The sequence below is a fragment of the Bombus affinis genome, chromosome 5, assembly GCF_024516045.1.
Source record: "Bombus affinis isolate iyBomAffi1 chromosome 5, iyBomAffi1.2, whole genome shotgun sequence".
In the NCBI taxonomy this organism is placed as follows: Eukaryota; Metazoa; Arthropoda; class Insecta; order Hymenoptera; family Apidae; genus Bombus; species Bombus affinis.
The window spans coordinates 2,313,957-2,328,972 of record NC_066348.1 but is presented as its reverse complement, the minus strand read 5'-3'; the positions used below and the strand labels follow the sequence as shown (position 1 = coordinate 2,328,972).

Genomic DNA, 15,016 nt, shown 5'->3' with positions numbered 1-15,016 from the left:
ATTATATAAGTATAATGTTTCCTGCGACGGAAATAGAAGTTGATGTCTATATTGACAAACGCACCCGTCGGACAATTTGCTCATGCAGAAAAAATGATTGAATTAGCGCTCGTCTAGTTTGCTACATTGAATGCAACACACAACGAAGAAATTAAATAATGAATGTTCAAGAGATCCAGTCATAATTTGTGACAATAAAAGAATATAAAATGATCAAATAGATTTATATAGAGACTGATGTTGTCGCCCGTCAAATAAAATCACCCTGTTAAGACCCATCAACGAATAACAGAACAAAGGCTTGAACAGGAGAGACACAAGTGGCATCATATAAGATAATTGATTATTGATGAGATATTAAGTGTATATTGCGCGAAAGCTTGCGACTAATTCATTTAAGACTGTAAGAATTCAAAGTCAATGAAAAACTATTTGATGGCTTTGTTGACAATATTCAACTTACTTTGTGTTTTGTACAACAATAGCAGTGTGCTACAGAGATTAATTTATGATATCTATTTTTATTCTATGAATTCACCATTAATATGTAGATGCGTAAACTTTGCATCATGCTAAAGGATGGTACAAAGTTTATCGACCTATTAAATAATTTACTGTATGATAAAGTAATAACTTCTCAGTTAGAAATACTATCGCCCGCAGCAAAAAAACAGCCTGGGCAGAATACTGCAAGATACTGGAGAGCGACCCTTGGGGCAAACCCTATCGCATGGTCATGAAGAAATGTAAAAGCAAGGGACCAACCAACGACATGCCGATCGACATGGTGAAGGCAGTCCTACAGAGGCTATTCACCTTGGGACACGAACCCCCCCCCCCCCCCCCATTATAAGGGCCGCGAAGAGGCAGAGACCGAAGAAGAAGGAGATATTAGCCTCAGCGTCGCCATCGGCGAAGGCGATGTCGTCGATGCCGCCGGAAGAATGAACACCAAGAAGGCTGCAGGAGTCGATGGCGTGCCGGGCGAGATCGCGAAGCTGGTAGCGAGTCGCAGGAGCGAGCTCGTGACAAGGGCGTTCAACAGCATCACTGAATCAGGAAGGATCCCAGTCTGCTGGAAGACGGCCAGAGTAATACTGCTAAGGAAACCGGGTAAGGATCCCAATCTCCCTAACGCGTACCGGCCGATAAGCATACTCCCAACCATGAGCAAGATCTGGGAAAAATGCTTTAAGAAGATCATCGAGAGATGCATCGGAATGGACCCGTTCCATCGGAGGCAATATGGCTTCAGAAAGAAGAGGAGTACGGTAGACGCCATCACGCAGGTGATGAAGTTTGCCAACATCTGCAAACAGAAGAAGGTGATATGCGTGATGATCACCCTGGATATTAGCAATGCCTTCAATTCGCTCAGCTGGAAGAGCATATACGAGGAATTTGACAAGAGGAAGCTGCCATGGAAGGTCAAAAGGCTAATCGGCAGTTACCTATCCGGAAGGAGGGGATCATCGTGAGCAACCAGCACGGCACGGTGGAGCACGAGATGGCGGCGGGAGTCCCGCAGGGATCCATCCTCGGACCATTCCTGTGGAACTTGGTATACGACCGGTTGCTCGAGAGACTCGACAACATGCCAATGGTCAGAGCAACCGCCTTCGCGGATGATCTGGCCATCACATGTTCCGTCGGGAGGAACGAAGAGGCCTCCGCCAAGGTCAACACGATGCTAAGGATCGCCAACGATTGGTGCACGAGTGTCGGGCTCACTCTGGCGAGAGAAAAGACGGAGGTCATGTTCATCACAAGCTTGCGAGTGCCGAGAATGGTGAAACTCAGGTTGGGCTCCTCGGACATCGAAACGGTCGATCGCATCAGGTATCTCGGAGTCGTCATTGACTCCAGTCGGAGGTTCGGTGCGCATATCGAGATGGTGTGTAACAGAGCCGACAAGTTAATAGAAGCCCTTAGGGGAATTCTACCCAACATCAACGGGCCGCCCAGCTTGGCTCGTAGGCTCTACTACAATGTGAGGGAGTCCATCGTAACTTACGGAGCACCGGTGTGGGCTAGAGCAGCGAATACCGATAAGAACAGGAAAAAGCTGAAACGAGCACAACGAACGGCCCTGTGCATAACAACGACGGCATACCGTACCGTCTCCCACGCGGCACTTTGCGTGTTGACCGGGAATCTCCCGATTTACATAAAGATAAAAATGCTCGGAGAGACCTACGAGAGGAACAAGATCCATGGGTCCAGGATTGGCACGGATGACGGCTGCAAGCTGAAGGAGGAACTGGAGGCGATTCGCAAGAAGGCCCAAGAGGACTGGCAGAAGGAGTGGAACAACTACAAAAAAGAAAATATCACAAAGAAGCTAATACCTAGTGCGCTGCTATTTACCAAAAAGAAGATGGACATCGATCACCACACCATGCAGCTGCTAACCGGGCATGGGAGCTTCGGTGTCTATAGGAAAAGGATTTGCAGGGACAGCGACTGTCTCGACTGTGGAGACCCGAACGACGATGCAGAGCACGCCCTCTTCGCGTGCCCGAAGTGGACGGACAGAAGGATCGAGCTGGAGAACGCTCTGGGCGGGAAGATAGACGTGGGCAATCTGATCGCCACGGTGACCGCCAAGGACGAGAGCTGGAATAAATTCAGGCAATTCTGCAAGACCGTCATGTGTCACAGGAGGGTGACAGCGAGGGCCTGGGAAGAGGCAAGGAGGAGAACGAGCGAAACAACAACTACGCGGAGCAATGAGGGCAAGAACATGAAACAACGAAAAACCGCAGAAGGAGACCAGCCCAGTATTCTGAACTGGCTGAGAGGACGACATGAGCAGTAACTGCCCGAAGAAGTAGATACTACGGGGCACGAAAGGACAACCCTGATGACTGCCGACAGGTTTTACCGGGGTTGTCTGCCCCCCAAGCGGAGGAAGAAGGAGGAGGGGTTTTTAGTGGGTATGGCAACGACATCCGACCGACTCCCACATAACCCAGTGATGCGGGTCACTGGGCATGCGTAATAGCATTTTCCCCTCCCCACGCAAAAAAAAAAAAGGTTAGAAATACTATGCGTGCAAAGGAGGGTTCCTTTAACCGGAGAGTGTGAGGATGCTATAGCAGTAAGAATACATCTGACAGTAAAATTAGTGGACGAATATAACACAAAAGTTACTAATAAGTTGATAGAATCACGTCGTATGTACATTATTATTTCAACAGACGCGTCTCGGGAAGCAGCTAATAATTGTGGAGAATTGTTGCATACAATAACATTAGCTGAAGAAACATCAATTTTTCAATGGCTTGATAAACAGCACAATGAGAATATCTGATGTAGTACCATAAAAAATTCTGAAACTGTATGATGAAAAAGCGCTTGCAGAAATGCGAAGTTTAGAAGGACTTCTTCCGCACGGAAATAGCTGAGGTCTACTTCTTACAAACAATGTGTAAAGAAACGATCCAACTATGCTTGAAACGAGGAGTTAATAATAAAAGGTACGGAGTCAAGTCGGTTTTGAGAGACAAGCCTACCTATAGAAATGGACGATGTACGCTTGCAGAGATAATTTTGTAAAAAAAAACTACCGAATTTTATTACTTTCAGCAACGAGTTTATGAAGAAACAATTAAACATATTAAAATGAAATCGATGAATAACAATAGGTGATTTCAATAAAAATAGATAAGAATAAAGAAACAGAAAGAACTTTGCTGACGAGACCACTCGATGCACTACCCCTAATAGATATAGAAATTTTCATCCCAATAGTTTAATCCAATTCAAAACAATTGATGAACATATATAAAAATTAATTTTTTGCAGTAATCAGTAGTTGACAATAAATAATTGTGAAAAATTCTTTAATGGGATCAACGGGAGAACATACCCTAAATAATAAAAAAAAATCATCTCAATATCAGTCCAACAATCGCAGAACAGTCACTGAACGTACATAAATGAAATTGATGAACAACAAATTCCTTACAGTAACAATAGTTAACGATGCATATATCGAGAAAATTTTGTAAATGGAATCAATCGCTGAACTACCCTTGCAAGGTGCAAAGGTCCATCAAACATAAAAATTGGATTTTTATGAGAAAAGTAGTTTATAAAAACTAATAAAAAAGAATTGCCTTAACGGAACCAATCGGAATACATGTCTTACAAAATACAAAAAAAGATCATTGTGATTAATCAAGTTGTTTCGGAGAAGTCGATGAACATACATGCAGAAAAAGAAATATTTATAAAATTAAGATACCTTTTTTGCTTATTGAAGTCGATATAAAAATTATAGTTCAGATAAGAATAACAGACCTGGTTCTAAATTTGGAGATGGTACTGTTATGCTGGTACACTGTCCTATTAAATATGAAATTATTAAAATCGATAATTGGTGTAACACAAGACTGGATCTTTCAATTGTCAAGATATGCCTGGGCAACGAAAACAAGCTGGATATAAATAACAGCAGTCAAATTAGCAAGTATATCAATCTTCATATCAAAAAGTCCAAAAGAGATATAAGTAAAGTTCTAACAATACTTAATAAATTGTCGCGCTGGAGGAACTCGTCTCTTTCAGCCCAGCATCTAAAATATTTTGCAAGAAAAAAGAACAAAATATTGATAAACCTGATTTATCGATTTCACTAATATTACCGTATACGGCTTGGAAGAATCGGTATATTTTTAACCTTGTTTCAAAGCATTGCGCTGAGTAGCATTACGCATCGCTAACAAAACCCCACCTCTTGTAACAGTTTTTGTCCCAAAAACCCATACCAAGGACTGATATAAAAACCATTGCGTGGTTGCTGGAGGAAGTTCGTTAGTTCGATAGTTCATTAGTTCATCCATTTGTATCAAGTTTGTTAAGGGTGTATATCTGAAAACCCAAATTTTCAACATTTGTCTTCAAAACCCTGAAACGCTGTATCCTGACCCTAAACCATCTTCATAGGAAATGTAGATTCCTCGCGAGGAATCTTCATATCTTCCAACTTACCTTTACCTGAAGGCTGTCGCATAACAATACATACTGAAGAAAACAAACCATTAAAATTAGCATATATTGCCCCAACAACATGTCCCCAGGAATTAAAAGTGTACTTAATTGGATCTCGGTTTTCTATCATGGGATTCTGACGAGCGGTTAGTAATATCAAACCCTACAAACAAACTAAATGTTGCAGGTAACTCTTTTAAAAAAATTCACACCAAAACTACAAAAATTGTCAATCATAAATTCACTTAACTAGTCAATAAATAGTACAAGTTTTAAAAGAGAAAGTTTCTAGTATTAGATTGGGGTTAGGTTTCTAGTACTTGCTAGAGTGATCTAAAGTTTGTGCTTTTCCGAAGTACAATCCTGTCAACAACCCTAATTTACATGTTATTTTGGCCAATTATTTCACATTATTTGAGAAAATGAAAATTATTTTTTCCAAATTAAACAATAAAAAGTCTTTAGATTATAATAGCATCCCGAATTACGTTTTGAAACATCTGCCCTATAGTTACATTCTTTATTATACCATATTACCCAGTAATGCATTTAACTTGAAATATTTTCCATTTGTATGGAAAATAGCCAATCCTCTAATTCAGAGCTGTCGAACTTTTTCTCTGCCCAGGTAACATGTACTACTCATGTAGATAACCGATTGCACCACTATGAGCAAGTTAGCCAGTAGTCTATAGATCTTCCTTTAGACAACAGCTAAATGTCTGCTCACCCTATTACGATCAGATAGGAATGTGTTATAGTTATATTTTATAACTGTTGCCCTATTGCAATCTATTGTTTTTATTTCAAAGCAAACAAAAGTACATACCTAATATGAACATTGTTGTTGCGATATTTCGTCAGCAAGCGGTGATACATCGACTGGAATTTTAGTAAGGAAGATGAGTAGTCTACTAGTGCCGACCGATACCATGATTTTATGCGTATCATAGTAAGAAAAATGCTTTCACTTATAGGTGGATCAAAACACAGGACGTAATTATTTATTAACAGTTAATAATAATAAAATAACATAATAATAATAATAATAAAAAAATTATATCCATACTCATTGCTACTAGGTAGGAACAGATCCCCTTACAGGTTGCATAATTTCAGTCTCTATAAAATTTAATTTCTGTTAACGGTACTGTGAATTTTTGAAAATTTGCATTTGCGTGTTCATTTGTTATCTCTTCACGAGAGTGAAAATGATGAAATTGGGAGGTTTCTGTTTTTAATATAAATAAATAGATTTGTTTCTGGAAGCCGTTAATGTGTTCAATTAATTCTGATATCATTTGGTCCTGCTTTTTAAAATTTAGATTTAAACGGTTGAGGCGATATATAAGTCTATCAAGAATACTAATTCACTTAAAAACGAAATATCTTAAAATTAATGCAATAAATCCTCACTTCTTTTATTTCATTTTTTTTAAATTCGGCTATTTCATTTCTTAATGAAAAGAATCGGGACAACCTGTTCACTGAACTCAACCAGCGTATATCTGTATGCAAGGATGGGCCTTCATACGTGGCACTAATTTCTTGTAAGAAGTTTTTAAACTTTTTACGCGTGAATGCATTATTTGTACTTCTAATCAAATTAGTAACTTTCATTACAATTTTCATCGTAGAATTTAATATTATAATCTTTCCACATAATGGCTCTCGATGTAAGATACAATGAAATGTTGGATTATTTTTTCTCAATAGGCATTTTAAGCTGCGTAAAATAAAAACAACGGGCTATAATAAACTAAAAATTATAAATTATGATGTATTCGTATTTGACCGTAGTGATATGAATTGACATTTAGCTTTAGTTGCTGAAGAAAGAGACATAGAGTGATGACTAACTCATTTGTGGTAGGAAAATCTATAAAGTAACCAACTCTATCCCGTGAATCGTCATTTCGTCACTCCTGCTCTTCTCAAAAGGTAGTAGACTTTATCAAATCCGTTTAGTTAGAGATCTTCTCCCTGGTATCAATAAGACATTTGCCAGAGTAGCTAATAAGTTAATAAACTCTCATTACATTCTCAATCATATTATTCCTAACGATCAATTCGCTTTTCATTCAAAATACAACACCATTCATGCTATCAGTAAGATTTGATATTTGCTGAGCAACGAATGCTGATAGATTTATAGTGTACTGATAGATTTATAGAGTACTGCTAATCGAAAATCCTCATGGGAAAATCCTCATGGACACCCTGCCACTCCTGGGAAGCGGCGGGGCAGTATCGGACTTAACCGACTAAAAGTCCACGGTGATCTGCTTGACGCTCAACAGGGATGCCCCGGGACCTTCTTCGAATTACTACTGGAGCATTCCTGCGTTTTCTCGCATTCTGGAGGAGTCGTTCCTAACTTAGTTCGGGCATTGGGAGGGGCCTCCCCTCTGAACGTTATCCCCTAGGCCGTCGTGCAAGTCTGAGGAGATCCCATATCCTCCTCGGCATGTCGGCCACAATGACTCTCCGCGGGCATTGTTTCCGGGCCCACTTCCATGGATATATAGGGGTAGTCTAAGAAAGTCTCAACCTCCTTAGCTACTTTCCAGTCTGAAACTCGTCGAAACGCATTGGGTGTGCCCCATGTAATATCGACGACGGAACACCCTCTCCACGCCATGCTGGTCGAGCCCCTGTTAAGTAATAGGCGCCCGATCTATTGGTACCCGTCCACGAGCATCAGTCCTATGTTCCTCCATTGCGAGGAGTGGGCATTAAAGTCCCCCAGAACAAGAACCTAACGGGGAAAGTATCGTCTCACGTAATTGCCAACCCTGTCCAGGAACTTCCCAAACGCGACCAGGCCGCTGTTCGGTGAGACATATACGTCTACCACTACCATACCAGCCCATTCGATCGTTACTCCTTGTCCTACTTGGGCAGGACTCCGCCGGCAGACGCGCCCGGCGCTAACGTCCATGTTACGGCGACTAAGCTATCCAGGTTTCCGACTCAGTCAGAGGTGTCTGGTAGGCTCGGTTACAAGGCAACCCTGCTCTCCCATATCGTCTGGAAGGGCAAGTCCTGTACTCATCACAATCCCCTCAAGTTGGTCTGCAAGAGCCGCATGAATTTACTTTACCAAATCCATATCCATGGCCTTCCCCCGGTTATCTACCAACTCGTGATCCCGGTGGGTTTCTTGCGCTATCTGCCTGTTTCCTGCCTGCAGCAGACTTCAGAATTCGGCTCGTTCTTTCAGTTTTCGACGGAACACACGCCGTCCCTCCTCTTCTGTGGTTGGCGGGCGCACCGAGCGACTCACAGACTGGGCAATGGAGGTATGGAGGCAGGGCAATTCTCAGCTCGGTAACCGGCGCCTCCGGTGAACTGTTGAACTACAACTCACTCTTACGTGCCCCAGCTCTAAGCATCTGTAGCATTGTAGAGTCTTCGTTCACTCCCTCAATGTTAAGGTCACCGCAGATGATTGCGGAAGGTGAGGGAGCACCACCTTCCTATTCGTCTGTACCGCGCCCCCTTCTCGCAGGGAGGACTCGCTTATATAAGTCTATGGGGGCTGGCAAACCCACGTCCTCCCCAGGGAGGACCGTCGGGACAAGCGACCCGCTTACTGAGTCCTCTATGTACTCCGCAGGGAAGGTCGCCGGGAGTGTAAGGCGTTTAAGTACGGTTACACTCTCTCTAGGTGGCATTGGGTAGTAGCTCACTCATGATCCTGAAGCCAAGGAATAAAGATATGTTCCTGTCGGGATAAGTTCCCGTGTACATTGTACCTTGAGGCCCCCGCTCATGTGAGTCCCATCTGGAACTGCCGACCTCGGTTAACAGGTCGCCGGCCGGTAGTGACGTGGCCCTACATCCACACGATAGTCCCATCAATGACTAAGAATGGTACCACGAAGGTGGAGTGAAAGCCCGGAGGGAATAGCAACCCTTCTGCTCGGCCAATTATGGGTTTGGACTCGTGGTGGTAGTGTTTAATGGCGAAGATGCTGGCAAGAGAGCCGATATAAGGTGTATTGAGCAGTGAGCAGCGTCTCCCTGCTCCAGAACCCTCCTGGAGAGACAGGAGGGCTTAGAATGTGCTCCGTTCGACCTGAGACGAGCGACAGCCCCTGCCAGGCATAGCTAATCCAGGTAGCAAGGTACTGGGTGCCTTGTGCGATGGTTGGTCGTAATCCCAACCCCTATGGCCCTAGGGGTGCCAGCGTACTGTATAGAATTTTCTCCGAGGAAAGCACCCGCTACCAAAGAAGATACTACTTGTACCGCCTCCGTTTCCCGCAGAGAGGACTTGCTTATGGAGTCTATAAGGGCTGGCAAACCCACGTTCCCGAAGCCAGGGGAAACCGTTGGTGTAAGTCCGGGGAAGTGGACCATCGGCGTTGACCGATGCTCGTTGTCTTGAACTTAGGAAACCTTTAAGCTCGGTTAACAGGATTTCCGACAGTGACGTGGCCGTACATCCACACCGATAGTCCCATGAATAACTAAAGTTGAGACCACGGGGGTCGAATGAAACCCGGAGAGAGTTATGACCCCTCAGCTCGACCAATTTGGTTTGGACTGGTGGGGGTAATGGTTGATGACCAAATGCTGGCAAGACGACCGATTTAAGTGGCTCCCCGGAATGGCCGCCCCTGGGTGAGCAGCGTCCTAACTGCTCCGGAACCGTCCTGGAGAGACGATAGGGCTAGGAAAGAAGCCCCGTTCGACCTGGGACGAATGAACCTGCAGGTCTAACTAATAAGGGCAGCAAGGTCTAGGTACCGGGTGAACCCAACCCCTATGGCCCTAAGGGTGCTTGGGTACGGTATGGCTACTTCGCCGAGGTACGAAACCGTTATCTAAAGCTGCTACGGCGGTAAACACTAGTTGTATCGGCCTTCCTTTTCGAGGCAGTTGCAAGGTCCCCGGCGCCTTGGCAGCACCTGGTCTCTTCATACCGTTCTTCTTCTTCCTAGGCTCGACCACCTTCCATTCGCCACCCTCCTGCCCACTCGGAAGCGATGATTGGGCGGCATTACCTGTAGCAGTAGTTGCCTTCCTCGGCCGTGATTCTCGGCTATATCGCCAGTCTTGTAGGCGTTCTTCTAGGCGTTGTCGGCGTTCATTGGCGAAGGCTCGGGCTCCTCAAATTTTTTTGAGGACGCAGAGACACTCCTTCTTCCCCCACCCCCTCCTCCATCATCCTTCTTGGAAGGCCCAGCTCTGCTGGGAAAGTGTTGCACCTTGCACTCTCCTGACGACCGCAAACGGCCTTTCCGGTTTGCTCTTACCGAAGGACCTCAATTCCCTTCTCCAGCACTGCTACACGTATCTTCGCCAACCTAGCAGGTCCAATGCCGCAGGCGGGCCCCGTCCTCCTTGTCAGCTCCATCGTACCAGCGGCAATGGTGCTTGGCGTCTCCTTTAAGGTCTTGATGGTGTTTTTCAAATTCGACAATGTCGTCGTCACCTATATCATCTCCTTTACTCGCTGAATTAGCTCACTATCGAGGACGTTCTTATCTCCAAGACCAGCTCCACAGATACATCTGGGGTTGTGGATGTCAGCTTCCTTTTTCGTCCCCTGGACATTGTTGATGAGGGCGAAACCCCAAAGGCCAGCGTCTCTTCGACATTCAAACTCGCACTTCCTTGCGAGATTCCTGCCGTGGTTGTTCCGGTGTATGATCCGGCGCTTGGCGCCATGACTCGGTCCATGTACAAACCCTCTGGTCTGTCCACCCTGTCAGCAATTCTCTTAAATTTCCTGGCCACCTCTGACGCAGGCTCCATTCCTTTCTCCATCTCCTCTCTCCTGAGAATATTATCCTCGCCTGATGCAGGAGCCTATCTGGTGGCCTGGCGGTCAACTCCCGTGATAGTGAGATGCCGACACAGTGGGGTCCTGCGCACACGACCTTTCGGGTTGTTTCCGAGGTTGCCCGCGCGGCGGTTCTGTCGACGCGCGTCCCAACATGGCCTCCTTGTTGCCTCGTCGACAGGGCTGAATTTTCTGTACTTCCCTGTCCCATCCAGTCCATCCCTTACCAATTTTCTTGCGTACTTTTGTACACACACACTGGCGCAGCACTCTAGTCAACTTCTTTTGTCGCCTTTCCTTATGTTCTTTATAATTTCGGTTACAGAGCATAGAGCGATGTGAACGCGTCCTCTCTGCATGCCGCCATCTTCTGGATGTATTATATTCATCTAGATGTATTGTATCTACTTTATGCTTATATGTGTCGTTTCATATAATGTGTCGTTTCAATATGTATATTTCTGTAACTGAAATTGTAATAAACACATTAAAACAAGAACTGTAACACAGATTAGATGGTATGGCAATCGAAGTACTTGATTCTGATGTGAACGACGAGCTGTACTCGAAATGCGTAACAAATTGATTGCCAACGATCCTTCACGAAATCGATGGTACGCGAAACGAGATACACGGTGTGACGCAATCTAGCATAGAAACGCTAAAAACGACGCTTTAATTATATTAAATTTAATTTCATATTTAAATAGTTCAATAAACATATTGAATTGTGATTTCAATAATATCGATAAAATAGTTTGCTAATTATTTACAAAGCAGATGACCTTATCGATTTCAATGATCTTGAAAGATGTTATCATGATCAACATTCTGGACACCTTTTCTCTGTATATGTTGCCGTCATTATAGGAAGAAGTTATTTGATAGGTTAATCCTGACAGCATATTTCATGCTCACGTAAATCTGTGAAGTCGTCCGCTTTGTGAATAATTAGCAATGTTACGCCACGAGGCTTACCACAGGCTGTATTTTCTAACCATCGCTCGCGGCCCTACAATGTCGCAGTCAGATCGTCTTATCTGACGGCCGGATCATATACAATGTATCGACGAGCGCATAGCTGTCGCCAAGCAGCGAGCTCTCGAAACGTCGAATTTTGTCCGTTACGTTTTCCACGCAAGAACAGATCATAGGCGCGAACGGTGGCGTGATCTAAGTATAGTGGGGGTGGTCTTAAAAATGAGACAAAGAAATCATCTAAAGTCGATCAGTTCCTTGTGACGCGTCGAACGTTACACATTGAATCGAATCTAACACATAACGTCTATTTCAAGCTGCGAAGTGCGACAGGTCTCGTTATAAGCAAACCGTTAATCAAACCTTGACTGTTATATATTTCGTTTTTAATTGTTGATCGTTGACTGAACTTGTTGTTTCGTTATTTTTATTAAACTTTTATCAACCAATCCAGTGTAGTTGTTCGTATACACTCAAACCTAACCACCTCTATTCTCGTAATAGAAATAGGGGATCAATCAGTCCGTGGCGTCGATTGGTTAATCGTAACGAGAATTTACGACTCTCGTTGACGCGTTATCTCGCGATCGCGTCTCTCCGCGAACGGTTGAAACAAGCAATATTTTATATTTATATAAAAATATGCTTGGCATAGAAACGCCAAGAACGTTGCGCAACAGTTAATTTTGCAGACAGTTATGATTTCTAATCACACATTGATATACAGAGTTATCTACTTAACTCGAAACTAGCAGTTGCAACAATATTGAAAACTGCAACAGTTTAATATATACGCTTACTGCTACAATCAAACGTTGCAAGCCACCTGTGAGCTGTTATTAGAAGTATAATTAGGCAGTATGGTTGTCGCTGAAAGATCTTAAAGTTGGTGTTACAATAAGGAGAAGACAAGGGAAACGAAATGAGGTAAGAAGAAAACGTGCCTCGCGGATTTTCGCACAATGATTTCATGTCCTTGTAGGCTTCTAAAGCCGTCCTTTCAAAGAAGCAAGTGCACCCAGTTCTATACCCACATATAGTTCAATTTTTGTTTATTATATTGGATTATTTGGATTTGGATTATCTGATATATAACTGCAATTTTTTTCATTTAAAATCGCATTCAACTACCAGAGTTATTAATGAACTATAATAATATTGTTCCAATTTTTACAAAAATTACTGTCCTTTTTTTATTTCACCTGTTAATTTTCATTTTTAATGTATTAAATATTTTCTTCTACATCATACTTTAAAATTTGTTAACGATCACTTTCTACAGATTGATCTCTATTACCTCGTTTTGGAGCGCTCCGCTATGAATACATCGAATGTAAAAACATGGAATAAATTGAGAAACAACAAACACCTCACAGGACTCAGATTTAAATAAATCAGTTAAAAGAAAAAATTAATTTAACTTTCGTACTGCAATACCTGGGCTCATTCGGACTAGTTGACGAACAGCGGATGTATGTTTGAACGATAAGAAGCCGAACGGTCTCTAAACGACAGATTTCACATCAGAATTCAACAATTTATATACAGGTTGTTCTGCTACAGGTGTAAAAAATGTAAGGGGTATTTCTTAAAGCTAAAATAAGATGAAAATCAAGAATTAAAAATTGCGCCTTCAGCTTTGTTTTTTTAGTTATTGACAATTAAGAATTAGCTGAAATATCCCTGTGCGCGAGCAAACCTCCTTACACGAATGAAAGTAGGTCAGCCTAACCAACGGGGTGCACAGGAATCCTCCAATCGAACGATACATGGACAGCAACTTACCTCGTACAAGTAGTAAAGAAGAAGATATACAGAGTGCCCGTAATGCGTGAGGAAGTAAAGTGAGAAAAGTGTGAATGAAATAGACAGAAAAGTTTATCAGTCAATTAATTAACCTACGGCAACTGCTAACATATTCCTAGTATACAATTAGATTATATAAAATTTGAAAAAATAAACGACATTTCCGCACACTTTCCTCATTGCCTTAATACATAGAATTACACCCTATAAATGCTACCCACTACGTTTTTTAACAGCCTATACATATTTTGTTTTTATTAATAAATTATATTGCTATACATCATTGTTGTTCTGCAAGTTATTGTTCTCCATTTTACTGTTTTACAAGTACAATCGAATAATGTGACATATTTGATAATCCAACCATTTACAAGGTGTAGAAAGTGTATCGATCCGGATTAGAGTACAATTCAGTACTGAAATTAAGCGAGCAGCATTCAAGATAAGCTTTTGTTGTTGTGCAGCGTAATATACACATGTATTCGATTCGTCGTCCTCGTGACAACTAACGAAAATATCGTAGAAGCAAAAAAAGATTATCGGTCATGTCACAGGTGGCGTAGCAAGATTTAAGTAACATAATATGCAGATTTAATTATTTACAATGTTAAACACTAACTATTGAAATCCCGAATATGCTTGGGAAATTATCGAAAGTTTATTGTAATGTTATATAATAAATATTTATAAAAACTTACCATGGATCTATCACCCGGTTTCGCTTTTCCATATTTTATTAAGCAATTTAGACCACTGCGAAATGCACGTGCCCAAATTTGCAGCCAACCTTTTTTTTCAGAAAGTGAAACTAATTCTGTGGTAATACTAGTAAAAAACAAGCAGTACAATGCTCCAGAAGTGCCACCCATTTCTTCTTCGGCTATATGAGCGAGTTCAATAAAAACTGACGATGGATGCGAAAATTGAAACTTGTCTAGATTTGCTAAAATTCCTGAAAATAAATATTTATCAAAAAAATTTTAGTTAAATTCGATCGTATTTTCTGTATCAAAAAAATGATATCAATTAATAAACTGCAGACCTTCATTCAAATTCATATTTATACGAATATAAATAAAAAATAAAATCTCAATAAAAATTTACTTCATTTTATCACCGAGATATTACAAAATGTGTATTTTATTTCAAATATTTAATACATTTCTGCATACTATGCTCATTTTGTATACTTCTGCACATTAAAACTTTTTATAAATACATAAAAATCCACAGTTTAGTAATTAATTATATACAGAGCGTGTTAATGTTGTCAAACCGGAACACGTAAACATCTCTTTTACTATTAATGTTTAAGTTTTGATATAGCTCTCCTCGGCTTTTTCTTCTTGTAATATATGCATAAGTCAGGAATGATATTGCATACATATATTTGCTTCTGTTTTGTTTAAGAGTATGCGAGCACACATGCGTCAGGCAATTATT

The 15,016-nt window shown here is 41.9% G+C and overlaps 1 protein-coding gene across 6 annotated transcripts in view; it reads right to left on the bottom strand.

Moving 5' to 3' along the window:
* The window catches only part of LOC126916144 (triokinase/FMN cyclase-like), a 111,604-nt gene that overhangs the window by 29,798 nt on the left and 66,790 nt on the right, over nt 1-15,016 (bottom strand). For 5 of the 6 annotated variants that reach the window (XM_050721614.1, XM_050721611.1, XM_050721616.1 and 2 more), the window contains one exon: nt 14,272-14,525. In XM_050721614.1, the coding sequence (XP_050577571.1) occupies nt 14,272-14,525 (254 nt within the window). Of the gene's footprint in view, nt 1-13,627; nt 14,079-14,271; nt 14,526-15,016 lie in introns of those variants that run through there. The other variant, XM_050721615.1, reaches the window with a different exon arrangement.